The sequence below is a fragment of the Panthera onca genome, chromosome B3 (genome assembly GCF_046562875.1).
Source record: "Panthera onca isolate mPanOnc1 chromosome B3, mPanOnc1 haplotype 2, whole genome shotgun sequence".
Classification (NCBI taxonomy): domain Eukaryota; kingdom Metazoa; phylum Chordata; class Mammalia; order Carnivora; family Felidae; genus Panthera; species Panthera onca.
In genome coordinates, this window is record NC_138344.1 from 134,268,863 (window position 1) to 134,296,811 (window position 27,949).

Consider the following 27,949-nt stretch of genomic DNA (forward strand, 5'->3'; position numbering starts at 1 on the left):
ACCGGTTGAATGCCTTTCTCCTCCGCTAGCATAAGAGCAAAACCATCATGCCTGGTACTGTTTGCCACGTGATAGGAGCTCGACTAACGTTTGATAAAGGGGTGTATAAAAATCATTTGTAAAGTTTGGCTTTCTGAAGGCTGATCCAAATAGCCAAGTCAAACTGTCCCGGGTGCCCGAATGGCCCCTGAAAACGTCACGTGTCACACAGAAAAGAACTGCCTCCTAAATGAAGAAGCCCGGAGGAGGGCGTGACGGCTGGCAGCTGAGGAGGATCACAGACAGCTGGGGGAGATGGCACTGGAGCTGAGATCTGGAAGATGGGGCGGATCTGTCCACGTGGCGGTGGAAGAAATGCCTTCCATATGGCAGAAAATGGGTGCGTGAGAGGCGGGAGGCTGGACATTCCAGGGTGTGGGTAAAGGTGAGGGCGAGTCCTGCTCAGGTTGGCAGGAGCACAGGACCATGAACGAGGAAATGAGCTGGAAGGGGGTGGCTGGAGTCAGCCGAGACGGGTCCTGGAGGCAGGCAGCTTGCCGCGGCCCGCCAGGGACCTCACGGGCAACACGAGCTCAGTGCTGTCATTGAAGCCGTCGACTCCCTGGCTCCAGACAAGCGCGGCCTGGAGGACCCCAGAGAGAACCAGAGAGAGTGGACACTTTGCTCCGCCACGTAGGACCCTGGAACCAGACACCAAAGGGTTGCTAGAAGCACGGCTCTGAGCAACAAGCCGAACTGTCCGTAACGGACCCGCCTGCCCCTGCTTCGTCCTCTTTGTCCAGTTTTTGTTCAGAGCAGGAAGCGCACAGGTAAGCCACGAATTGCTCTTAGATGCTGTATTCCTAGAGGCCACGGCAGGTGTGTCTGACGCATCCCTTTGTCTCCAGCGCAAGGAGTGGGTGTTGCTCAGGGGGGAAACTGTGTGACTGAATGAGAGGAGGGCCCGGGGCGCCTGGGTGGCTCAGTCGGCTGAGGTCATGGTCTCATGGCTCATGAGTTCCAGCCCCGCGTCGGGCTCCGTGCTGACAGCCGGGAGCCTGGAGCCTGCTTCGGATTCTGGGTCTCCCTCTCTCTCTGCCCCTCCCCTGCTCACGCTCTGTCTCTCTTTCTTAAAAAAAATAGAAAAAAAAAAAAAAAAGGAAGAGACAAGGACAGAAGGTGTGTGTGTGTCCGTGTGTGTCCAGCAGGCAAGAGGCTAAGTATCCTGACTCCCTGGCAGGGGCACCCTCCTTTCCCACCACACAGGCAGCTGAACCAGACCTCTCATCACATTCCCATTTCCCAAATGACTTACTTATCGCTGATCCGAAGATAAGGCTCCTCACAGCGGATGGGGTCAATGCACTTGAAGCCCCCTTGCAGATTGTAGCAAGTTTGCTGCAGGTTACACGTGTGGTTTCTGTGCTCGCACTCGTTGATATCTGAAACGAAGGGTAGACAAGGGGCTGAAGCAGGACAGTGCTTCCAAGGCGCTGGGCTCCTGGCCAGGTGTCGGGGGTGGGGCGGCCTGGGTCTTTACTAGAGAACTGCACTGTCCACCACGATAGCGACTGGCCACTGTGTGGCTACTGGGCCCTTGAAAGGTGGCTAGTCCGAACTGAGACGTGCTGGAAGTGGAAAATACACACCGGTTTTGACAACGCAGTACAAAAAAGAAAGTGATTATCTCTTCAAAAGTTCTTACATAGAGTACATGTTGGAATGATAATATTGTAGATGTATTGCCTTAAATAAAATACATTCTTAAAAGTAGTTTTTCCTATTTTCTATTGCTGTATGGCTCCTCTTTGTAGCTGACTTTATATTTCTATTGCCCAGCCCTGGCTATGGAGAATTCTTGCCTGGTGTTCCAGTAAGGTAGATTCAAGGAGCTGCAATGGGTCAACGGCTCAGCCACCAGCCTCTCCATTGGCCCCACTGGGTGACCATGAGGCTGGGAATCAGCCCAAGTGGCCAATCTGAAGAGTAAGACCTACCCCTTCACCATCTGGGGGTCCTGACCCTTTGGGGGACACAGCAGTCTGATGTGTGAAGTTCCCCTGCCATCCATTTTCTAGGAAATCAGTAGAGAAACACTAACTGGGCTGCCCTCCAGGGCCCATGAGAAGGGCTGGACCGTGGTCCGTGAAGGGGGCCAGGCCACAAGGAGTCTTGGGGATGCAGAGATCTGCCCGGGGGTGGGGGGAGCCACACAGCCTGGCCACAGCCTGCCGCTCTGGGAGCCACCGGAACCTACTCCTGCCCTCATCCCTGCCACCTCCCCCAGGTGAAGACCTCCAGGTGACCCCTTGAGCCAGCCCCACCTGACACCTCCCCCAGCCAGGTCCCCCTGGACAGCCTTACCCTGGCAACTCCGGTTGTCATCCAACAGAATGTAACCGGGGGGACAGGAGCAGAAGTACGTGCCGGGCTGATTCACACACTCATGCTGGCAGAGGAACTCAGAGAAGCTGCATTCGTCCATGTCTGGGGGTGACAAGTCACACCTGCTGTTTATAATTAGACCACCTGGGCGTGGGAGCTTAGCGGTTATCTCCTCCGACTCCCACACACTCCTGATGCACATGACAGCTTTGTGGCTACCAGGTTGCCGTTTTACTTCTCGAACACTCAGGTGACAGGGAGCTCACTACCTACTGAGGAAGCCTACCAACAACGGGACAGCTCTAGCTGCTAGAAGATTCTTTCCCCCAGGGAGCTGAAATCTGTCTCCATCAAGCTTCCATCACTCCTCCCTCTGGCTCAGCTACGTTATCTACTCACTACCGACTCATTTTGCCCAACGGGTACATGTAACTTTCACTTCTGAAGGGGGGATTCTTTTGCCCATCGGAGTTTTCTACCGGCAGAGCTCTTCCCCCAGAGCCCCCAAAAGCCCACATTCCCTGGCCCCCAGCCTTCTGCAAGGGCAACCTTACCAGCGCTGATCGCCCTCTAATCACCCCGAAGTTGAGAAGCAATATGCTTCCGAAAATCCCAACTCAAAGGGACGAATCCGGGAGGCCGGGGGATGCGCGTTACGGCGAAAGTTCATTGTGTTCAAAGCCCTCCTTGAAAGAGAAAGCTCTGGAGGGGCGTGGGGTGGGCCAGCGTATCGCCCCTGGCTGGCCCGCCTGCCTCAGGAGGTGGTCGGCACGTGGGAACCTGGAGCTGGGCCACTCCCGGGCTGCAGAGAGGTGGCGACACGGAGGAGCAGCCATCGAACACATAGGCCGGGGCAGCTGATGCAGAAGAGGGCGTCTTAGAAGGGCCAGCCCTCCTCACACACGGAGTTTGGCAGCAGAGCCCCATCTGAGCCTCGTTCGTCGAGCGCGCCAAAGAAAACATGTTTTTCTTTCATTTATTGTTTCCCGAAAACTTGCTTTCCCCAGCTTCCCCATGTGACATGTCCTCGGATTGCTCTCTCGCTCACAGACCGCCGGTGGCCGGAATGACCCAGGGACGGTGTCCGGGCAAACGAGGCGGCTTCCCCACCGCGGGATAATCCTGGTGTCGCCTAAGCCTCTCACGTCGCAGGAGGAACAACTCCTTCCCAGCTCTCCCAGGGGTCTCCGGGCAGTGGGCTGGGAGCCGGCAGAACCGGACGTGCATGTGGAAAGTTAAAGCACGCTCATGAGGTAGGACGTGCTTCTGTCCGCCCCGCCCCAGCCCACCCCACCCCTGCTCCCCCGGGGACCTCGTAGGGTCTCAGGCCTCGGGCCCCAGCCCATCACAACAGACAGTAGATTCTGCTCATACCTCTGGGAGAGGCGGGAGTAAAGCCTGAAGCTGTCAAGCGCTTGCTATGCACCAAGTGCTGGCTTAAATCCTTCCCATGTCTCATCTTACTATTTTTTTTTTTTTTTTTAAGATTTTACTTTTAAGTAATGTCTACACCCAACGTGGGGCTTGAACTCACAACCCAAAGATCAAGAGTCGCACGCCCCGCAGACCGAGCCGGCCGGTGCCCCACGCCTCATCTTATTTAATCCTCACCTCAGCCCTATGAGGGAAGTGTTATTATTAGCTACATTGAACAGAGGAAAAATGGAGGCTTACCGAAGTCAGGTAACTTGACTAACGAGTTAGGTAACAACTTACACATAAGGAGGAAGCAGTAAATCTCGGACATGAAGCTGGCCAGCCAGCCAGCTGTGACCTCCTACACTGGTCAACACCGTGCTGCGGTGTCTCCCTGAGCGATCCCGCTCAGGACTTAAAATCGGTGGATTTGAGGGGTCCTAAGGTTGGGGGCCTCCCCTGAGCAGGACTGGCCCCAGGGCAGATGGAGAGGGCAGCACGTGCCCCCACCTCCTGTTGGCTGGGGAGGGTCCCTAATAGGCCCACTCAGTTTATCTTGGGGTCTGCAATCCCCAGACTTTACTAGGGCTGTGGCTCCAATCTCCACCAAAAAAGCTGAAGTCCAAGCCTGGTTTCTGGCCAGGAGCACCCTTGAGGCCATTTTTCACTCATGCGAACCCGCCATGGTTTCCAGGATTAGCTCAGTTTAGCAAGTCCCCAAGAGATAAGGGACACAGCCAGGAAAGGGCTGGTGCTGTACAGAGGGGCCACACTAGCTGTGACAGCACCGGGAGTCACAGTTCCTGGGGGGAAATGAGAAGGAAGGAAGGAAAGAAGGAAGGAAGGAAGGAAGGAGGGAGGGAGGGAGGGGGGAAGAAGGAAAGAAAGAAAGAAAGAAGAAAGAAAGAGGGTAAGTAGGAAGGGACAGAAAACAAACTCCCTGTGTCCCACTGTTATCCCGAGCCAACATTAAAGCCTGAGGTGGCCAGGAGTCACTCTAAGTCTTAGGAAAGTGGGCACTTCATGGTGAGTGTGGAGGAGAAGATGGCCATTTAGGGTAAAATGAGTCAACTGAAAATCCCTGCCAAACCACCAAGGATGTAAACTCTCTGAAAAGCCAGAAGTCTCTTACACTGACAGAGAAAATAAATTAATATGGAACGATGCTTAGGTACACCAGTTTTTTTTTTTTAAGTTTATGTATTTATATTGAGAGAGAGAGAAAGAGAAAGACAACCAGTGGGAGAGGGCCAGAGAGCAAGGAGGACAGAGGATCTGAAGCAGGCTCTGTGCTGACAGCAGAGAGCCTGGTGTGGGGCTCGAACTCACAAACCATGAGATCATGACCTGAGCTGAAGTCGGATGCTGAAATGGACTGAGCCACCCAGGTGCCTCGGCGCCAGCTTTTTTAATCTTTAGGACCACATGAGTGACGTGGCCAAGGAAAGCACTAAACAGCAGAGCTAGAATTTGAACCCAGCTCCATCTGGCTCCAGTCGCTCTACTATACCCCCTCCAGAGATGGTCAGTATACACCTGTGGATGTGCAGGGACTTTTGGAGAAACAACTAATCCCATCTCATGATGCTAAACTTTCTCCCTCTTAGTCCCTTGGCCCAGATTCCCCCAAGGAGTGCCATAGGAGGAACTGAAATCTAGGAAGAAAGTAGCTTTTCATGCCTGAAGGTATTTTATTAGTTTCTGGGACTGACATTTAATCCGTCTGAGGCTCTCTGTAACTGCCTCCTCACGGCTCTGGCTTTCCGGGCCCCAGGGAGAGGTTGCTCGTTTGTTCAGAGTACTCTGTCCCTAGAACACCCCGGGCCTCAGTGAGGCTACCACACAAGTCCCATTCATGACCTGGGTCAGTTCCTGTCACAATGAAACCCGGGATTAGGAAACTTTCCATTCAGTGGGACAAAAAGATTTTCACGCCCTAGGGTATGGTTCGCTTATTTTGAAGAATACGGCGAAGCAGCGTTAATTTGAGCCGTGCTAATTCACAACGGCTCATGATGCCAAAAGTCGATGCAATGGAGTTTACTTTAATCCAGTGTTTACCAAAAAACAAGGAAAGAAGAAAAAGAAGGAAGAACGAAAGAAAGAGCACATACGTGGCTCCATGCAGGATGCTACATGGATTTATAGGAGTAAAATGTCATCCCTGTTCTCAAGGAGTTTGCAAGAGTTTACAACTTTCTTGTCACAAGTTTTAGTAAGAAAATTGTAATGGAGTCCGCAAGAAAGCCCTGGCAGAGAATCGTAGCTTCTGGGTCCTGGAAGGAATTTGTAAAAGGTCAGCGAAGTCACCACATCTAAGTTCTCACAAATTGTTAAGAATTAATTCATTCAACATTCAATCATTCATTCATTGATTTGAGGACTCTTGATTGTACGCATGCTGTGTGCCAGGCCTGGAGCTAGGAACTGATTCGTTATTTGTAGAGATTTTAGAAGTTCGCAAAGCATTTTCACTTACGTATATGATCTCATTCCACTCAGTGCCCCTGCCAACCCTACCCTGGGAGATATGCTATTATTTCAAGTCACTTCACTCTACAAGTACAATGTATGCGATCCCCAGGACTTGTCAGTGCTGGGTAGGCATAGATACTTCAAACCAACACACAACATTGGGTCACTCTTTTCCCTCTTCAACCCCATGTCAGACCCTAAAAGGCAGCTCCGTCAGATTTTGCATTAGGGGTCAAATGACAAGGGAGGGGACTCTACTCCACCTTTCAGGAAGTGACTCATCTCTGCTTTGTGTGGTTGTGACCCCACCGCACTAAGAAATGTCCCCAAACTGGATATGTGTCTGTGAAATGAGAGGAAACACCTGTAAAGGAAGCCCTTGTCCTCTGACCCCCCCACCCCTGGACCCCTAATACAGATGGAAGTCTCCAAATGCCAAAGCCCATTACCACTGCAATGAACACCGTCATCCTCAAGCTCATATCCTGGGTCACAGCGGCAGATGAAAGAGCCATAGGTGTTGACACAAGTTTGCACGCATGGGTTCTCAGTTGCACATTCGTTCACATCTACGGGAAAAGAAAAGCACGTCACTGAGCATTCCCACAACAGAACATCCCCAATGACCAGGCAGAAAATGCACTCGCAACAAAATCTACCGGCGCTGGGAGACCAGATTCACAGGGGCCAAGTATCTCCACCCAAGATCTCTCACATTCAGAGCTCAGACCCCAGAGCTTTCACCGAAGGACCAGGGTCTCCATCCACATGCCCCTCCTTGCTCACAAGTTGGGAAGGGCAGAAACAACTTGTACATACACCATATCCATGCATATGCATGTACACACACACCCCTCCTAGTCAGTCTACTCCCCAAGGCTCACCCACAGGAATTTCCAGGCAATATCTGCTTTGCCCTCTCATCTCCTGCATTATATCACCGATTCCCTCTTCTCTCACTACTGACTCTAAACTTTTCAGTAAACAGGTAAGTAACCATGACAACTCTAATAACTCTGTGATTGCTATGGACCTTATTATGTCCCTCCCCAAAATTCATAGGTTGAATCCCTAACCCCCAATGTGACTATATTTGGAGATGGGGCATTTGGGAGGTAATAAGTTACCTAGAGGCGGGGTCCTCAGATCTCACACTTACTGAATCCCTACAACAACCCAGCTTTGGGGCCACTGCCCCATGTTACAGGTTCGGGGGGTTAAGGAAGGGACCACAAAGGAGCACAAGGAAACTTTTACATAATGGAGTATTTCATCACCTTGAGCGTGGTGATGGCTGCATGGGGGGATACATACATCAAAGGTAATGGAATAACGAACCTTTAATAGCGCAGGTTATTGTACACCAATTATACATCAACAATTTTAAGGTTGTTTTAAGGTTGGGAGATGCGCCCAAGTTCCCAAGCTAACAGGAGCACAGCTGGAGCCGGAACTTGAGTCAGAGGGCTTTCCATGATATCAACAAACTATTCTGCACAACTCATCGGGGTGAGGGGAGGGGCAGGAAGGAGCCCTTTTCTGCACTGGCACTGGCTGACTTGATTTAAGCACACCCTCTCCCAAGCCCGATATGCCAATGACCAAAGTTCCAGCTGAGAGCATTTCTATCCCCTTCAAAGTCCAGGTAAACCTCTCAAGGCTCTGAATAGAGATGTGAGTGTTTTCAGAGTGAAAAGCCTTCATCGGCAACAGCTTGAAAAGCTTTTCTTAACAGGGAGGGCTAATCCCATGCCCACACAGCGCCTGCTTCCTGGTATCCTCAGAACTTTCAGAGGGGGAAAAACAGGGCTCTGCAGGGAGGGTCCACAAGGTACCATTCTCCCCAACAGAGCTTGGAGGCTCTGTGCCCTGGCAGCCTGGAAACACCATGGCGGTGAGTGTTTGAGTCAAGTCCAGGCAGGACGGCACCGCCGAGTATTAGGGCCGGTGTCCTTGGCTCCCGGCCACTCGCTGACCACGCCAATACGAGTGAGCTCGGGTCTTGTCCTCCTGCAGCTCTCAGCTGCCTCTGCAGAGCAACAGGGCCCACAGGACGCTGCCCCCTGGGCCCCGGCTGCACTTGCCTGCCAGCCCCCAGGATCCACACACGCACAAGTGCCCCTGTGAATCATGTGGAGCAGGCCACACCCCACTCTGACTCGCTGGACGGGAAGGCTGAAGCCTCGGTTCTCTCAACTCTGCCACCACCTGGCTGCGTGACTTCGGCCAAGTGGCTTCACGTTTTTGAGCTTCGACTTCCTCATCTGCAAGGCATGGTCACACACACCTGCCGTACCTGTCCCCTAAGGCTATTGCTGGGGTTCAGTGAGGTTAACAGAGGCGTCACTGCTTTGAAGAGTGCACAGCAGCCTTCCCTGCATGAGGCGTCAGGACAAGAGCTCAACGGCGTAGGTAACATCCTGTACACCCGTGGCCCCTGCTGATGCAACATCCCGGGGGCTGGGTGCCCGTGTCCAGGCTTTTCCGCACCACGGCACCTGGCACGTGCCAGGTGTATTATCTGCTCCTTGTCACAGGCCTGTCCCTGAGAGGCCCTTTTGGCTCTGCTGAGCACGGCTGTTCCTTACGAGATGCTGATGCACCTTGCCAGTCTCTGGGGAAACCTGGGCGGGCGCTACCACCCCCCGGTCTGGGCACGGAGAAGCCCGCGGCTGCCTTATGTCACTCGTCGCAGCGGCAAGGGAGCCAGGCAGCCTTCTCCCTGCTCCGGTGGGAGAGAAGGGCCCCTGCTCTATTGGGAGAAAATTACCTCCCCTGGCAAGAGGAACACAGCCGAGACTTCTTGGAACAATTAGCAGAACCAGTTCTGGAGAGAAAGGCTTACAAAGAATCCAGGATCAGACCCTTTAAGCGCTGAGGCCTTCCTGTTTACTCAATGATTTAGATATGATTAAATGAATGGAAACATGATATTCCCCCGACTAGCTGGCCGGGAGCCTGCCCGCCAGACCTCAAATGGTGTGACAAGGACATGGGCCCTGCAAAACCTGGTGGCGGGTTCCAAACAAAGACCTCATTCTGAGGCCCCGGCACCGCCTCCACCCTGGATGGAGGGGCAGCTGCCAGGGACCGGAGGCCTGGGTGGGGGCCGGGGCGGGGCCGGGGGCCGGGCAGGACTTGCGCTAATTCCTTGGGCCTTGGGCCCCCAGTCACTTCCTGAGCAGAAGAAACTGCAGTAGGCATGCAGCTTGTTTTTCTTATCAGTATTTGAAGGGATCCTATAAAACCCAGAAAATGCCTTTGTTTCATTCCGGTTTTGTGCGAAACACTGCATCGGAGGAGGCAATCATCATCCCCCCTGGACTCTCTGCTAAGGAGCAGGCCCTCCCAGCGTAGGCTGTAGGCAACATTGGAGGGAGAGGCATGAAAATTGCCTGTGAAAGCCCTGCACAGAGTCTATATGGGAATGCATCGGAGGTCAGATGCCCTTTCTGACCACCCCTCTTGCACATCAGGAACTGAACTCAGGCCACCGGACACGCGTGAACATTTCTGATTAGCCTGGAAAGCTGGCAGGCCAACTTCCAGGAAGTAGACGCACAGAGAGAAGCAAATCCATGAAAGCACAAGCCCCAACTGATGGATGACCGTGGTTCTCATCTCAGCCATACTCAGAGCACTTTTTGAGATATTTCCCATAACCTCCGTCCGGATCTCAGGTTTCTGTAAGAACCCGGGAGGGGTACACGGTGACACCAAGTAGGAATATGCACCAACCACGTAAACTGTCAGATTCCGAAGAAGACAGCGTCTAGTGCTTTGCATCGTGTGCAAGTTATCATCTGCATCACTTACCTTGGCAAGACCTTCCATCCTCATTGAGGGTAAAACCGGGGTTGCAGGTGCAGGAATAGGATCCAGGAACGTTCGCACACAGTTGCTGGCAGTAGCCATAGCGACATTCATCAATGTCTGGAAGGAGAAACGCTAGCAAGGTGAGACATCTCTCCTCAATCACCAGTGCCACACCCGGCATCACCATTGGCATCATTATGGCCCATCTCTCCTGGAGCAGGACCGCCAAGGGAAGGGAAGGGCAAGTAAAGAGAAGACAGTACCGACCAACTGAGTGTTGGGGGTGGTGATACCCTCCGGGGCTAAGGCTCAATCTACCTTTCTAACCTTTCCTGCCCCATCTCAGTCCCATGAACACCTGAACCCGAAAAGCTATAGAAGAAATATCTGCTTAGGCTGGGATGTGGGGCAAGGCAAGCTCCGAGATTTTTATCCAACTCCAACATTCAATGCTAAAATGTATCCAACGTGGAGAATCAAATCTAGGATTCTATAGAAACCTCCCACTGCCCTGGGAAGAGACAAGTTGGCTTCAAGTGTAAGAGGAATCCATAGCCTTGCTCCCATAGGTTGTGTGCCAGCTCTATTAACAATAAATCTGTCTCGGTGTGCCTGGGTGGCTCAGTCAGTTAAGCGTCTGACCCTTGATAGCGGCTGAGGTCACGATCTCACGGTTCATGAGTTCGAGCCCCACATCGGGCTCCGAGCCGACAGCATGGAGCCTAGTTGGGATTCTCTCTCTCTGCCCCTCCCCTACTCACGTTCTCGCCCACCCTGCCAAGTAACTAAATAAACTTAAAAAAAAAAAAAACCGCAATGACTCTGTCTCCCTCTCAGGAACAAGAGTGAGTGTAGGCCAGGAAAGGCAGGGCAGCAGGGCCGTCTAGAGACCTATGAATCCAGTAACACGAGGATGCCAGAGTTCGCCTTGGATCTCCTCCTTGCACCAGAGCAGACATAAAACTCTGGATAAACATGTCCCTTCCGAGCCATGGCTGGCCTTTCCTGAGCAAGCGGCTCTGTGGGTGAATGGATCCTTTTAGCAGAGCTGGGCAGTATGCCCTCCCTGCTGACATGTACCAGTCAATGGGGAGCCTGATGTCATTGGGAAAGCACTTCCCAATACTCCAAGTTAATGGGCTGATGGGCAAGAGAATTCCCTCCTGTGAGATGGGATGCCTTGAAAGAAGCCTATAGGTGGAAACCAAGTCCCCACCTATATAATACCTGCTGGGACCAGCTGATCTGACTGTAGCCGTAACTGGTCCTTACTTACCCCCACCTCCCCCAAATGTTCTCTCCTGGGACCCCAGTTCCTTTGGAACCGTTGTCCATCCAGGGCTCTGGAGACCAGCCCAGAATCTGTCTCCGTACCTGGTTTCTACCACCTACTGCCAGAAAGGACCCCATCTCCATCTTACCTATTGTTCAGTTGTTCAGCCCACCTCAGAGCCTGTGCCCTGCCCTTGTGATTGAGTCATCTCTGAGTCGCAGCTACTTCTAACCTGGCCCACCCCACTGCCCATGGAGAGCGCTGCAGATCCTGCTTGGAAAGCACACTGACTTGTGCAGTTGCTGGGCCCAACTTTCCCAGGGTGCACTGGGACACGCCGCCAAGGCCAGGGAGGCAGTGGTGGGGGTTAGGGAGTGGGGAGGGCATCCTCTGCCCAGGGGTACCTTGGAGGAAAGGCAGCCCCCAGCCCCTCATTTTTCTGCAAAAGCAATGTCTCCAAAGGTGCACAGGACGGGTGGTATATGACTGTGGAACTTGGGTTTGGAAAGAGAAAGAATTTGGCCAGGAGGAGGCATGAGGTCAACCACAATTAGGAAAGGCCTTCACTTCAGATGTGAAGTGTGAGCGGGTTGCACATGTGGCACCACGTTAGGCCCCCAGGAGCATGTCTCCCTAAGCTTCAGGCCCTGGTGGAAGAGAACAGCCCTCCCAAGGAGGTAAATGTCCCAGTTACCTGGCCCTAAGGGCTCTAGGACGGGGCTTGTGTTCCCATCACCTGGGCCTCTCCAGCGCCCCCTTGTGACGGAAAAAACTGGCCTGAGAGGAGCCAGATTTTAGACCCAGCTCGCCTTGTTCAAAACGTTCCCCCTCTTTGAGTCTCAGTTTCCAACTCTATAAAAGTTGGATGACATAATATCTAACATCCCTTCCAGCTCTGAGAGTCGACATATTAAGTTCCTGTACAAATAACTCACTCACACTGATCTGCTTATGTTCAAATCAGTGGCATCAAATTTTCCAGAATAGCTGAGGTTGGTTAAAACGCACAGCGACCCTCATATTCACAAATGCCATGTGCTGCCAGCGTTTTGGCGCATGGCTGGAAAAGAGAACAAGCCAAGTCCAGTCTGGCTTATCGGCCCCAAAGATGCTGCAGAGCTCTAGAGCAGACCAACACTCAAGTCTTAATCAAGAGAGTCTTGGAAAAAAAGAACCCTCTTCTTTTTTTTTGTTTCCATGATGTTGTTTGGATTTGCTTCTCAGCTCCTCCAGGACTGACTTTTGGGCAACAGAACAGTGTCTTAGAGAACTTAAACTGGTAGGGCTTTTCCAAGAAAACACAGCATAGAAATCACACCCTAGAAATAGAAATTGAAGTGACAGCTAGAGATTGCTATGAATTCATTCACTTGGCTAAACCAAAAAACCAGAGCGGAAGAAAAGAAAATCACCCTCCAGTAAAAATAAACAGAGAGATCATAGAGCAGATGCCAATGGCAAGGGACAAAATTCTCAATTGGTGACGACTGAGTCCTTAAGAGTAAAAAGACCACAACTCGTGGGGTGGGTATTGGGAGGGGGTGTTAGAATCTACCGAGCCACATTTGAGACCTGGAACATTTCTGTGACTAAGAAGTGTTCCCTTCCCTTAGCAGGATTTCTAACTAAAATAGAATAACCCTCACTTCCACAAACTTCCTGAAGGCAGGAGGCAGGTCTAGGTAAAATGAATACGAGCCCTTAAACATTACAGTCAAAAACTCTGATAATGGCATTTGACCGTGATGATCACAACTGGTTTGAACGGGCAGTGCTACACGCGAGCTGAATAGCCTTCTACCTCTCCCGCCCCAAGAAAATCCCACTGTCCGTGGACCACCCAGTTAGGCCCCCATTTCCCAGTACCCCTGGCAACCATTCACTTCCAAGAGTTTCTGTGAGCCCCAGAGAGCTGTTACCTAAGCACTGGCCTTCCAGAAGCCAATAGCCATCAGTGCAGGAGCAGGTATACCCTCCTTCGGTGTTGATGCAAATCTGGGTAGGGTTGCACTGGTGAGAATCCGTTGCACACTCGTCCACATCTGTAACACAGACATATTCCAAAGAATGTCAGCTACGTTTATCCAGAGCTCTGGAGCCACCAGAGTTGCCAGCTGCTTGCTTGTCCTTCTGGGAAGAAGGTGATAATGTCCATGAGTTACATCCAAGGAAAGGATGCACCTCCCTGAGGGATACCATTAGGAGACACTGACCCTTTTGGAGGGAGTAGACCTAGTCTTCTCCCCAGATATCCATGAAAGAAAATAGCCAAGAAGAGACCACATATCCTTGGGGACTCTTCTGACATCCTGTCCCATCGCTTTCTGAAAGCAGGTCACCTTGATAATAACCATTACTTGATTTGGAAACACATTTTGTCTGGGGCACCTGGGTGGCTCATTCGGTTGAGCATCCAACTTGGGCTCAGGTCATGATCTCGCCGTTTGTGACTTCAAGCCCCACATCGGGCTTGCTGCTGTCAGCCTGTCCGTGCAGAGCCCATTTCCGATCCTCTGTCCCCCTCTCCCCACCCCTCCCCACTTGCACTCTCTCAAAAATAAATAAAACATTTATTTTATTTTTCGGTTGAGCAGCTGACTTCAGCTCAGGGCATGAACTCAGGGTATGTGAGTTTGAGCCCCACGCTGGACTCTGTGCTGACAGTTCAGAGCCTGGAGCCTGCTTCCGCTTCTGTGTCTCCCTCTCTCTCTGCTCCTCCCCCGCCTATACTCTGTCTCTCTATCTCTCCGTAAAATAAACACTAAAAAAAACCCTTTTTTTTAAATCAATAAAGAAAAAAGAAACACATTTTGTCTTGGGCTTATTCATGCATGTGTTAAACAGGGGTCTGTTGTGTACCTGCGTGAGAAACACCTCTGAGAACAGAAGAAAAACAAACATCTCCTGTCAAAAGAAGCTAGTAGTGGAACCACTTGATTGTATCTATCCACGAAAATCCTTCGGCGTGGGGCTCCTGCACCTTCAGGAAGCTTCACGGAGGCTTCCGGCCTTCCCTCCGCTCCAGAGCTCCTGGGACTGATCTCTTGCTGCCTTCGGCTCAGCACTGGAGTTCCCTGCATGGCTACATGCCCATGGCTGTCCGTCTGGCAGTGGGCAGTCAGCCCCTTCTCCTTAATCGAGAGCTTCAGAGCCTAGAGAGCAAACTACATCCACGGTCACATCCCTCAAGACCTCCGACGTACACACTCAGCACTCAAAACTGTCGTAACTGCAACAAATCCTCCTGCCCTTTGTCCCCGCGCTGCACTTTAGGGGGGAGCGTTCCCGACGCCACACTCTCACTTGGATCCGGAGAAGGACACTTTCCCTAAACATTCATCTGTTCATTCCCGGCACAGGATCCACCGAGCGCCCTGGATCCGCCTGGCCCAGCACCAACCCCTCTCCTCGGTCAACCTCCCCTCTCTGTCTGTACCTTCGCAGGGCACCTTCCGTTTGCTTCCCTTATTACTGCACTTGGGGTTTGCCCATCCGCATCTTCCCTTGCCTCCTCCAAAGGGACCACGCACGGTTGGAAATAATATTAAAAGGTACTCACCGAGCACGTGCAGTGTGCATATGTGGTACACATATGTTACGTATGTCGTGTGCACATGTAGTCGGCGTGGGTCACGCGTGTATGTCATGTACATACGTAGAAGGCAAATGTAGTCTGTATATGTCGTGTGAGTGTGTAGTCTGCATGTATTATGTGCAGATATGACACCTCACATACGCTACCATATTTATTCTCACCATCGCCCTATGAGGGGGCCTCATGACGCCCATCTCACAGATGGGAAAACTGCACTGATAGAGCAGATAAGTACCAAGCCAAGAGCTGAGCCCAGCTCCCTTCCCACCTGACTCCAAATCCCTCTATGCAGCTATGGCAGCGGTCACACTACCCAGGCCCAGGCAGGTTCAGAAGGGAGCTGGCAGACTTGGAAGAGGAAAAAGGGCTGGGGAGAGGAAAACTGGCTGCCTCTTGACACTGCAGACTGCAGACTGTGGGGGGCGCCTAGGGCCCCAAAGTGTGAATTCCTTGAGGACAGCGTTTTGTGTAGGACAGAGCTTTGCCGGCTACAAGCGTGGAAAGTGGGCACGACTGACTCAGTGAAACCTTCAGCCAGGTGAGCAACAGTTTCTCGGGGTCAAGCGACACCACCGTAATCCGCCACCCACCTGCGACAAATCAACCCCAATGACACCAATCGATCCCCACCCTGCCCCAGCCCGCCAGGTGTCTGGGCATCACGTGGATTCAGGCTTCAGGCCGCTGAACGCCACGGCCTCCAAGAACCTGGTTCCAAGGTGGTGGCCGCCTCCACTCCACCCCAACACGTTGACGATGTGCAGCCTCCGTGGCAAAAACCCAGCTGTTCTTGGCTGCAGGAGCTCATGCCTCTGCCCTTGGCCTCCCTTCCACCCCCAGCTCTGCCCACCCAGCAAAGCCTCCCAGGGAAACCAGCGAATAATGCTTGGCGAGCAGCCACCCCTGCTCAAATCCGTATCGAAGACTATGATAATAAATAATGCCGCTATCGGCCAGTGCATATTTACATTTCTCTGGCGAGGAGTGATGGATGGCAATTGTACCCTGGGAACAACATCGCCTTAGGAATTCTGCGCTCTTTTTCCTGCCTTGAGGGGATTAAAGGGTGAGCGAGACCCAAGGGAAGAAGAGCCATTAGACTTGGTGGTAGCAAGTTCCCAAGACTCTGTGTTTGTGCGGCTCGCGACGCACACAATGGGCCGCCAGACTCCCCGCAGAGAGAAGCCCAACACTCGCCAGGGGACCAGACGGCTCAGAAGGGCACGCGGCACCTGACCGCGCACAGGCGCGCGCATGCGCAGGCACGCACACGGGCATCTGCAGCTATGTTGGCCTGAAACTACCTCTTTGAAGTTCGTTGTCTTAACAAAAAAAAAAAAAAAAAGGAAAAAAAAAAAGCAACTCCACCACTTTTACTGGGTTAAAGAATTAACTTCGTGATGGTCCACTTCTGTTGATGTACATTCGAAAAACTGTATTTTCAACTTTCACTCGCTCACTGAGTGGATTGTCAATACGTACGTATTTTCGAGAACCCTATAAATCCCTGGAGCTCTTGGAGGGTGTGTCTTGTCTTTATACGCTCAGAACGTACCTGGTGTAATGCCGTGTCCATAGTAAATGTTCAGTAATTATCTGGTGAATGAATGAACGAACACACGAATAATGAACATCAATGCCTTTAAGCCCCAACAAGTTTCCCCAGCCAGCGGCCGATAAGACCATTTCGGTGTGTGGACTTTAAAGGCAATCAGCGATCGACCCCACCGAAAACCACCATCGGTTTATACACCTGGTGGAGCAGAAACTAGAATGTTCTCGCTGTGAGGTTCCACCCGAGGCTGAAAGACTCATCACACATTCCAGCTCACAGCTGAATTGCTTACATTAAATACATTTGACTTAAATAACAGAAGGAAAAATACGTTGAGCCACTCCAAGGACATTCTTTGGCAAAGCTTCCTTTTCTGCATCAGTGGAAAAGTACAAGTTACAGCAACCTGAGTAAAGTGTCATTATCCGCGGATGCAAATCATGCCTGCTATTTCCTTTCCTGTGTGATATTCAGGAAGAGACTCCTAAGAAAGAACGCCGGGTCCATTCAGCCATCTTGCACTCATTCACTCATTCATTCTTTTTTTCTGCTGTGGCTGTGTGTGTGTGTGTGTGTGTCCTCCCAAACCTCCAGGCTATTTGGGAGAGCTGGCCTTGAGTAGAGCCCTCTAGCCCCGTCGTTCCCGGAAGGAGACTCTGCTTAGAGGCCTCTGTGCACTCTCTGCCTCACTCCTGGGAGCTGTGGCCCGGTCAGCTGCCTGGGCACCAGGAGGATTCCACCAGATCAACCGTGACTCATCCCTCCCCAGGCGGGGCAACGTCCACCACTGTCCAGGCAGCCCGCGCCCCAGCCACTGGAGGAGAGAGCTCGCTCACCTCTCCAGAACCTGGCGGCAGTTTGAAGCCCAGAACTGTACCTGCCCGGGAAGCAACTGCCCTCTGCAGTGAGTGGCACAGCTCCGCTGACCCGGGCAGCTTTGTCCGAGCCGTCGCCTCTTCCTTCCGACATCCCCGGAGTGGCCTTCAATGAAAACATCCTCAATCTGAAACAACTGCTCACTTGGGAAAGTCACCAAAGTCAGTCACCCCCTTGACCCCCTCTCAGGAGGCTGCAGGCTGGACTGGGCTCCCAGGCCTTAGGACAGAGGCCCGCATATTAGGGACACTCACTGAGGACTTCATATGGCCAACTATGTCCCACGTCCCCGGCCAGACAGACAGCTTCACGTGGGCAGGTGTGCTGAGACAGTGTGAATAAAGGATGTCTGCCAAGTAGAATGGAGGAAGCGGATGGAGAAACTGACCTCAAGACATCAGAAGACCACTGGCAGACGACCCAAATGACAAAACGAATGCGCTCCTTCAGGCTGACTCAAGAAACACCAGGAGGAAGAGCCACAACTCTTAGTGTTAACTCGCAGGTTATTATATAAAGAGATCTAAAGGCAGGCATAACAGGCTAAATGTACTGCCATAAATTGTGTAATAAATCGGTTTGTGTACAAATACTATGCATATGGGAGCATCTGGGTGGCTCGGTCAGTTAAGCGTCCGACTTCAGCTCAGGCCATGATCTCACAGTTCGTGGGTTCGAGCCCCACGCCAGGCTCTGTGCTGACAGCTCAGAGCCTGGAGCCTGCTTGGGATTCTGTGTCTCCCCGCCCCACCCCAACTCTTTCTCAAAAGTAAATAAACATTAAAAACATTAAATAATATGCCTATGTATGCCAGCTATTTATTGTTGTATATTTATTACATTTCCACATTTATTCCTAAAAGTTAAAGGGAAAATACTTAAACTGTGTTCACGGTACGTGTTCTAATTGAAATTAAAGGTCTTTTAAAAAACTGGAAGACAAAACAAAACAAAACCCAACGATTCATCCATGCCCACGGGGAGAACATTTCCTAAGCCATTCTGCCCGCACTAAAGCCGAAGAGGAAAAAAGACCGAAGGGCCGAGACCTCCCCAGAAAGGGCTAATGGGTAAAAAAAATAACTTCGGGGGGAGGAAGAGCTGGATGTAAATCCAGGCTCCTGCACTCGATAACTAAGTATTACTGAGCAAGTTCATTAGTCTCTCACATCCTCAGGTGTTCTGCTAAATACAGTATTTGTGCACAGGTCCTATCACCACTGGCTGGCACATAGCAGGTGCCCAGGAAATTTTAGTTTCCTAAGTGAGGCGCTATTTCTAACAACTGTGAAAGATAGCGGGGAAGCATGGCTCCTGCCTCCACAGGCTTTGTTCTGGGATCCACCAAAGACACCAAGATGACAGCACTAGGGCTCAGTAAGACATGATTAGTCCAATGGTTCAACCATAGCCAGAGCCGGGGACCTCTCCCTGGTAGACACATGGCAGGCGATTGGGACAAGAGTGAAAAAAGGTAGGGTACATTCCTTCATGGGGTCTCAGCTTCCACCTCTGCACTTTGGCATCTGTGGGTCCATCTATGACTCCATAATTGCAGACGTCCAGCAGCCTAGGGGTATTTGTGTCTTGCTGAATTCCACAGCTAACTATGACCAATCTCTACACCATCTACGACTCTTCCTTCTTTCCATGTCTTCTGTTCTCCAATACTGTGGACAAGCGATGGGTCATCCTTGTGAACCTGTGTACACAACCACAGAGGAATGTCTCTGTTCTTGTGTGAGAACGGCCATCAGCCAAAAGGAAACATTCTCACTGGGTGACACTGGGAGAAATCGTCCAAAAGAGTTTGGAAGACTACACCTTTTCAAAGGCCTTTTTTGGAAACGGCAAAATCATTTCCTGGGTAGTAAATTTTTACCCAGTGAAACAACATGTTTTCCCAGCCCATTTTTGTTCCTTCCTTGCTCAAGCTAATGGGGCTTGATAAGAAAGAAAATAACAATGGCACATTCCTACGCCTCCGATTGAAGCCAGTTTCAGGCCTGCTGCTGGGCTGGGTCAGTGCCATTTTTCAGCAAGACAAGCCCAGCCAAGGCTGGAAGCTACACAGGACCTACTTCCCAAACACCTGCTTAATTAAAGACCTCAGCGTTTGAGAACTCGCTTGTTGAAATCCAAGGACATCTGCACTCCATGTGTCTTATGGGTCCTGGGCAATAGTTAGGAACCAGATCTCTCTGTGTTTACAGCACTTTTCCCAATGCTTGATATTAAGCTTAGAATACAAAGCTTGCTCGTATGGCGCCTCTAATTAGGCAACAAATATGTGCTCCGTTTTTCTAAACGACAAAAAATCCTTTCCTCTTGGATGAAACCAGCTAGAAGGCAGGTTTCAACTTCTCTGTGGATTCTATTTTTCTACCCATAAAGTGAGAGCTGGGAGGAGAGTTCTGGAAGGCCCCTTCTAGCTCTGACCTTCTACAGAAAAAAAAAAAAAAAAAAAAAAAAAAACAACTATGCAACTAATGGAGATCATATTGTTTGGTCTTGGGTAATTATTTTCATCAGAGTGCTTGGAAAACATCAGCTGACTTTAGCTGCTTTCAAAATGGGCAGTGAATTGGCCAAGCCCATTCACCTTTTGCCAACGTATGAATGGTCACTGCAGTTGTGGGGGGCAGGGACCAAGGAAGGGATGACACATATCTTCCTTCTTGAGTGCCATGCATCAAACTGTCCTGACGGTAAGGAGCCAAGACTGCTTACTACCAGCCTAGACGTGGTATTTTTTTTTTAAAAGGGCATGAGGCTTTAGTTATTACCATGACTGTAAACCAAACAAACAGGGCGCCCAAACTAGATTTCCACAGACTAAAATTCGTGCCATTTGTCCATCAACAGAGAAGGACTTTAGAACCTGTGCAAGCCAGCAGTTCCCAAACCTAGCTACCCAAGAAAATCACCTGACTCGATCAGAATGCCTGGGGTTGAGGCTTGGAAAGCTGTTTAAAGTAAGCTATGTGATTCCAGTGCAAAACCACGTCTGGAACTGGCCACACCAGACCGACACTTCACATACTTTGATGTGCATACGAGTCAGAGAGGACCTTGCTAACATGCAGGTTCCAGTTTGGTAGATTCTGCATTTCTAACATGCAACCAAGCAATGCCAACGCTGCTGCTGGCCCAGGGCGCTTCGTTCTGTATCTGTGCAACCTGCTCAGAGTTTAAGAGGCTGTTCAAGAGAGGCTAGGAGAGAATTTAAGTGTTCAACTATCAAGCCAACAATTCCTCGCTGGATATTTCTCTAAGATCAACCCTGCGGGTTACTATAGTACTGTGATTTTTAGAGTCTTATTAAACAAGTTCGTAGCACAGTCTAAGCCAGGCAGGATGCTTTCCTGGTGTACAGAAACATCCATGATTCGATTCCACCCTGTAAGTGCTGGAGTGCCTACTGCTGCGATGCCTTGGGCGAAAGTACTGTGCGCCTTCCAAAGTTCTTCCCCGCTTCAGTTTGCCGGGGGTGCGTGATTTCCTAGGAGTAAACTCAATTTTCTGAATATTAACTAAGTTCTTAGAAATAGTGCCCCTAAAGCGATGACAAAAAGTGCAAAAGATGCCAGTTAGAACAAAGGACGGTGGGGGACCTGGGTGGTTCAGTCGGTTGAGCACCCGACTTCGCTCAGGTCATGATCTCACAGTTCATGAGTTTGAGCCCCGCGTGGGGCTCCGTGCTGACAGCTCGGAACCTGGAGCCTGCTTCGGATTCTGTGTCTCCCTCTCTCTCTGCCCCTCCGCCACTCATGCTCTGTCTCTCTCTTTCTCTTTCTCAAAAATAAAAAAAAGGAGAGGAAGAAAGGACGGTGTCTTTCCTCCAATGCAGACCATCCCTTTTCCACTGTCTAGAAATCACAGCTCTTAAATCTTAAAATCTCCATTGTGTCCTCCCACAGTCTCCTCCTCCTTGTCCCCTCTGAGCCTACTCCTGCCCCACTGCCCCTGACTTCCTTGTCACCCTCAGTGTCACAGTCCATGATCTCCTTGTCCCTGAACCTCTTCCAATGCTGTCTCAGTTAAGGGCATCACTGTTTTCTAGTATCCTGGGCTAGAAACCTCAAGCATCCCTACAATCTTTCCCTAACTCCCTATTCTCACACAATTCTCCTTCTGGAAATCTTTCCAATTCTCCTCTTTCTTTATGTCACCTCAAACACTTCAAGGCTTCACTGTCTTTTCTCTGAATGATCGAAATAACTTCATTACTAGTCTGCAGGCTTCCAGTCTCTCCCCCTCGACAGCAAGCTAAATACAACGTCCAGAACCATCCAAGACACAAAAATGATCATGTGGCTATACTCCTCAAAATTTTATATCGCCTCCTGAGAAACGTCAGAGCTTTCTTTTGGCACCTCAGCAACATAGCACATGAAGCCTACTTTCAATCTCAAACATGTGCTAAGAACATCTAGCTTTATAGCACTTCATATTGTATTACATAGTTAGCTGTGTATGGCCCAGCTCCCTCCACTAAACCACGAGCTTCTTGAAAGTCAGAACTGGGTCTTATTCACATCTGTATCTTAAGCTCCCAACACAGTGCCTAGCATGATGGAAAGTATGGAAATGAATTCTATTTGAGTGAAGGTACTTCGTCTACTTAGAGTTTCCTGAAAGCAAGAGGGGAAAGTCAGTTAGACCACAGGGCATCAGAGGAAACCAGTTCCACCATCCATTCCTCTGGTGACTTGTGTCTCATTCCCACGGGTTGAAGGATATCTGGCATCCAGCTTCAACTCCGGCAGAGCCTTAGGCCTCAGCCTGTAGTGCCTGGGGCTTTATTCCCATCCCAGTCTTTGCCCAGGGCTGATTTGAGAGCGTTCTCCACCTCTAAAGGCTTTGACACACCATGCGCTTGGCCCAATGGAGTAAGTTACATTTCCTCTTTCCTCTTAGAGAGCTGGATGTCCGGTCAAGGACAAAGTTTATTTTTAACCATCACAAGAAGGAGGAACACCAGAGAAGGGAAAAGATACACCTTCATTCTGGCCTGAAAATGGGCACCAAGCTCTTAGGGGACAACCAGGAAATCCTATCCATTTTTCAGGCTTGGGACAAAAATCCTCAGCCTGGCTGCCTATGAGAATATCCAGGTGTGCAAACTCACCCCAAGGAATGAGTCTGTCGTCAGCAACACACATTCCCTGCCAGGTCATGTTCAGAACACGATAACGAAATCTGCACGTGTTTTGTTCCCCACACCTGAGGTCAGGAACCCTGCTACAGCTTCTGACATTTGCTTTCTTATCTCTGAAATGGGGCCACTACCCCTGCCCTCCTAGTGCTTGCCGGCTAATGGGGAAGACTGACACTGAACAGAAACAGATGTGTGGAGGGCATTGCAGGAGGCTATGAGAACATATAACTGGGAGTGTCCCAAATCTGGGAGGTGAGGGCAGGTCTTGACACTGGACGATGATGCAGAGAAATGGTTCCTTCACACACATCTATTCCTGGAACCCCAGGACAAGGGAGGGAAGTAATAGATGGCTCCTTCAACATAACAAATTACAAGCAATAGGCCAATAGATGATTAAGAATATGGACATGTCATCCTGGGAGCAACCCACTATGTCTCCTCTCCTGCCCCCACCCCTCCACCTGGTTCCCCATCTCTAACAGACAAGCCCAGCACATCAGAGAATAACTGTTAAGGCTACAAGTCAAGAGGAAGTGAAACCTTAGGGCACAGGAAGAAGAAGAAGAGGTGACCATAGGGGAGAGTATGGTAGGGGTGCCGTCTCCTGGCTGAGGGGGGCCACATATCCTGAGAGTCTGGAAAGGAGGGCCCCACCTCAAAAAGCACAGACCTGAAGTAGCCACACCTGTTTCCCACCACCCTTTGGCCTTGGTAAGAGCTGAATTATATCACTTGAGACTAAAATAAATATTTGAACTAATTGAACACTTTTCAGGATTGCTTGTTTACTTAGCCAATGGGATAGGGGCTATCCTTTTACATCCACCCTTCTGTGGTCACTAGCAGATTCTGGATTGCTTTAGTGTGGAAGGCAATGAGATGAAGGAACTACATGTGGGGCCAACCAACTAACTTACTTGCCAGACCACTTTAGCACCTCCCCACAAAGAGCACAGTGCCCAAGTCCCAGGGTCAATAAAAAGCTAAACAGGATTTGTTTATGCCACATACATTCACCACGAGCCAGTACTGCTATAGGTACTAGGGATTCAAAGATAAATGACATGGGTCACATATGCTTACAGTCTAGTAGGGAATAGTCAAGGGAGCAGATAATTCCAACTCAGTATGGTCGGTTTCATAGCTAGAGCAATGAATGGGGTCCTGTCCAGGAGGAACAGGCTTCCTGGAACAGAAGATATCTGGGTGGATCTAGACAGATGATGTGGCAGAGGTTGCCACAATTGGATACTGTCCTCCGATATCCATTCTCCCAACTAAAGACTGTATTTTTCAGCTTCCCTTACAGTGAAATGTGACTATGGGACTAAACTCTGGCCAGTGAAACATAAATAAAAATATGTGTAACAACTTCTGAGTCACGCTTTCGAATAATGAGCGTGGGGTCCCTTTGTCACTTCTCTCCTCCCTCTGGGATGTAGGTGTGATGGTGAGGGCTAGAGCAGCCACATTGGATCCAGAAGTAAGAACCACATGTTGAGTTTGGCCAAGACACTCTACCATCCCTGAACCACCTGCCTCTGGACTATACCATGTGGGAAGATATAAATTCTCTCTTATCTAGACTAGTATGTTGAAGGTCTTTTTGTTATAGCAGCCTAGCTTGTACCCTAATACAAATGAATAGGAATTAGCCCAAAAAAGTAGGTGGGCTCCGTTATGGCCCCATCCCACTAAACCCAGGGGTGGATGCACACTGGCCTGGAGTTCCCCTGTGACCCTTCTCCAATAAACCTAAAGGAACTACAAAAAGGGAAGCAAACAAAGCCCAAAGCTAGTAGTATGAAGGAAATAATAAAGGCCAGGGCAGAAAGAAATGGTACTAAAAAAAAGAAACTAAAAGTTGATTCTTTGAAAAGACAAACAAAAGTGAGAAACCTTTAGATAGACTCACTAAGAAGAGAGAGAGGACTCAAATAAATAAAATCAGAAATGAAAGAGGGGAAGTTACAACTGATACCAAAGAAATACAAAAGGTCATAAGAAACTACTATAAAAAATGATACATCAACAAGTTGGACAACTAGAAAAAATGGATAAATTCCTAGAAACATGCGGTCTTCCAGGACTGAATCATGAAGAAATAGAAAATCTGGATAGACTGATACTAACAAGGAGTTTGAATCAGTAATCCAAAACCTCCTGACAAACAAAGTCAGGATGACTTCACCGGCAAATTCTACCAGACATTCAAAGAAGATTTAATACCTATCCTTCTCAAACTCTTCCAAAAAATTGAAGAGGAGGGAACACTTCCAAACTCATTTTATAAGGCCAGAATTACCCTGATACGAAACCCAGAAAAGAACACCACAGAAAAGATTACTACAGGCCAATAATCCTAATGAACATAGATGTAAAACTTCTCAACAAAATATTAACAAATTGAATTCAACAATACATTAAAAAGATCATACACCATGATCATATAGGGTTTATTCAAGGGATGCAAAGATGGTTCAACATTTGCAAATTAATCAGTGTGACACACCACATTAACAAAACGAAATACAAAAATCATATGGTATATCACTAGATGCAGAAAAAGCATTTGACAAAATTCAACATTCATTATGATAAAAGCTCTCAACAGCGCAGGTATAGAGGGAACGTGACATAATAAACATAATAAAAGCCATTTTTGACAAACCCACGTAAAATATCACACTCGATGGTGAAGAGCTGAATGCTTTTTTTCTGAGATCAGGAACAAGACAAAGATGCCCACTTTTGCTGCTTTTATTCAACATAGCATTAGAAGCCCTAGCCAAAGCAATTAGGCAAGAAAAAGAAATAAAATGCATCCAAATGGCAAAATAAAAAGTAAAATTGTCACTATTTGTAGACAACATGGTTTTATGTATAGAAAACCCTAAAGACTTCACACATGAAAAAACTACTACAACCAATAAACAAATGCAGTAAGGCTTCAGAACACACTATCAGTATACACAAATCTGTTGTATTTTAATACACTAACAACAAACTACCAGAAAGAGAAATTAAGAAAACAATCCCACTTACAATTTCATTCCAAAGAATAAAATAACTGGGAATAAATTTAACCAAGGAGATAAAAGACATGCACACTGAAAACTACATGACACTGATGGAAGAGATTGAAGAAGACACAAATAAATGAAAAGATATTCCATGCTCATTGATTTGAAGAATTAATATGGTTAAAATTTCCATATCCCCCAAAGCAATCTATAGATTCAGAGTAATCCCTATCAATATCCTAATAGCATTTTTCACAGAAATAAAACAAACAATCTTAAAATTTGTGTGGAACCACAAAAGATCCTGAATAGACAATGCAATTTGAGAAAGAAAAACAAAGCTGGAGGCATCACACTCCCTGGTTTAAAACTACATTACAAAGTTATAGTAATCAAAATGACAAGGTATTGGTATAAAAAAAGACATACAGATCAGTGGAACAGAACAGAAAACCCAGAAAAAAACCCATATGTATATGGTCATTTAGTTTATGACAAAGGAGGAAAACAGGGAAAGGACAGTCTCTTCCATAAATGGCATTGGGAAAACTGGACAGTTACATGCAGAAAGAAAAAAGGAAAAGAAAGAAACTGGATCACTATGTGACACTATACACAAAAATTAACTCAAAAGAAATCAAAGGCTTGAATATAAGACCAGAAACTATAAACTCCTAAAAGAAAACATAGATGGTAAGCTCCTTGACATTGTTCTTGGTGATTTTTTTTTTTTTTTTTTTTGGATCTGATTCTAAAGGCAATGACAACAAAAGCAAAAATTAAAAAATGAGTTATACAAACAAAAAAGCTTCTGCACTGGGGCGGCTGGGTGGCTCAGTCAGTTAAGCATCTGACTTCAGCTCAGGTCATGATCTCGCAGTTTGTGAGTTCAAGCCCCCTGTCAGGCTCTGTGCTGACAGCTCAGAGCCTGGAGCCTGCTTCAGATTCTGTGTCTCTCTTTCTCTCTGCTCCTCCCCTGCTCCTCCCCTGTTTGCACTCTGTCTCTCTCTCTCTCTCAAAAATAAATAATAAACATAAAAATATTTTTTAAAGACGCTTCTGCACAACAAGGAAAACCATCAACAAAATTTTTTAAAAATTAAAAAAAAAGCAATCTACTGAATGAGAGAAGATATTTGCAAATCATATATCCAATAAGGGGTTAATACCCAAAATATATAAAGAGCTCATACAGCTCGGTAATAAAAAAAAAAGCAAATAAACAATCTGATTTTTTTTTTAAATGGGCAGAGGATCTGAATAGACATTTTTCCAAAGAAGATATACAGAAGATGAAAAGGTGCTCAACGTCACTAATCATCAGGGAAATGCAAATCAAAACCACAATGAGATATCACCTGTCAGAATGGTTATTATCAAAAAGACAAGAAATAACAAGTGTTGGTGAGGATGTGGGGAAAAAAAGAACCCTGGTGCATTGTGGGTGGGAGTGCAAACTGGTGCAGCCACTGCAGAAGATAAGATGGAGTCTCCTCAAAAAATTAAAAATAGAGCTAACATATGAACCTTGTCTACTTCTGGGTATTTATCCAAAGAAAATGAAAATGCTAATTCAAAAAGATATTTGCAACCCTCTGTTCATGGCATCATTATTTACAATAGCCAAGATAGGGAAACAATCCAAGTATCCATCAGTGGATGAATGGATAAGAAAGTTAAGGTACACACACACACACACACACACACACACACACACACACACGCACATACACAGGAATACTACTCAGCCATGAAAAAGAATGAAATCTTGCCATTTGTGACAACATGAATGGACTTTGAGGGTATTACGCTAGGTAAAATAAGTCAGACAAAGAAAGGCAAACATGACTTCACTTACATGTGGAATCTAAAAAACAAAACAAGTAAACAAACAATACAAAACGCATAGATACAAAGAACAGACTAGTGGATGCCAGAGGAGAGGGAGGCTGGAGGGTGGATGAAATGAGAGAAGCAGATCAAGAAGGACAAACTTCCAGTCATAAAATATACAAGTCATGGGGACATAATGTAGGGCATGGTGACTATAGTCAATAATATTGCACTGCATACTATGTAACTGTGACAGAGGGAAAGCAGACTACTTGTGGTGATCATGTCACAGGATACACAAATACAACATCATTACGTTGTACACCTGAAACTAATATAATGTTATATGTCAATTACACCTCAATGAAAACTTTAAAAAAGTAAGCGAGGAACGGTGTGTGCAAAGGCACAGAGGCACGAGAGGCACAGCACAGTCAGGGAGCCAAGAGCAGTTAAAATGGGTGAGCGCAGAGAGTGCAGGGGGATGAGGGACAAGGGTCCACTTGTAAAAGGGTCACATGCCATGCTAAGGATGCTGCAGGAGGAGGAAGAAATGGGA

General features: G+C 48.6%; 1 protein-coding gene across 3 annotated transcripts in view; it reads right to left on the minus strand.

The window, feature by feature from the left end:
• FBLN5 (fibulin 5) overlaps positions 1-27,949 on the minus strand; it is an 80,440-nt gene that overhangs the window by 10,577 nt on the left and 41,914 nt on the right. For all 3 annotated transcript variants that reach the window (XM_060620581.3, XM_078447897.2, XM_060620580.3), the window contains 5 exons: positions 13,264-13,386; positions 10,072-10,188; positions 6,705-6,824; positions 2,344-2,466; positions 1,295-1,421 (listed from right to left, as the gene is read on the minus strand). In XM_060620581.3, the coding sequence (XP_060476564.3) occupies positions 1,295-1,421; positions 2,344-2,466; positions 6,705-6,824; positions 10,072-10,188; positions 13,264-13,386 (610 nt within the window). The remainder of the gene's footprint in view (positions 1-1,294; positions 1,422-2,343; positions 2,467-6,704; positions 6,825-10,071; positions 10,189-13,263; positions 13,387-27,949) is intronic.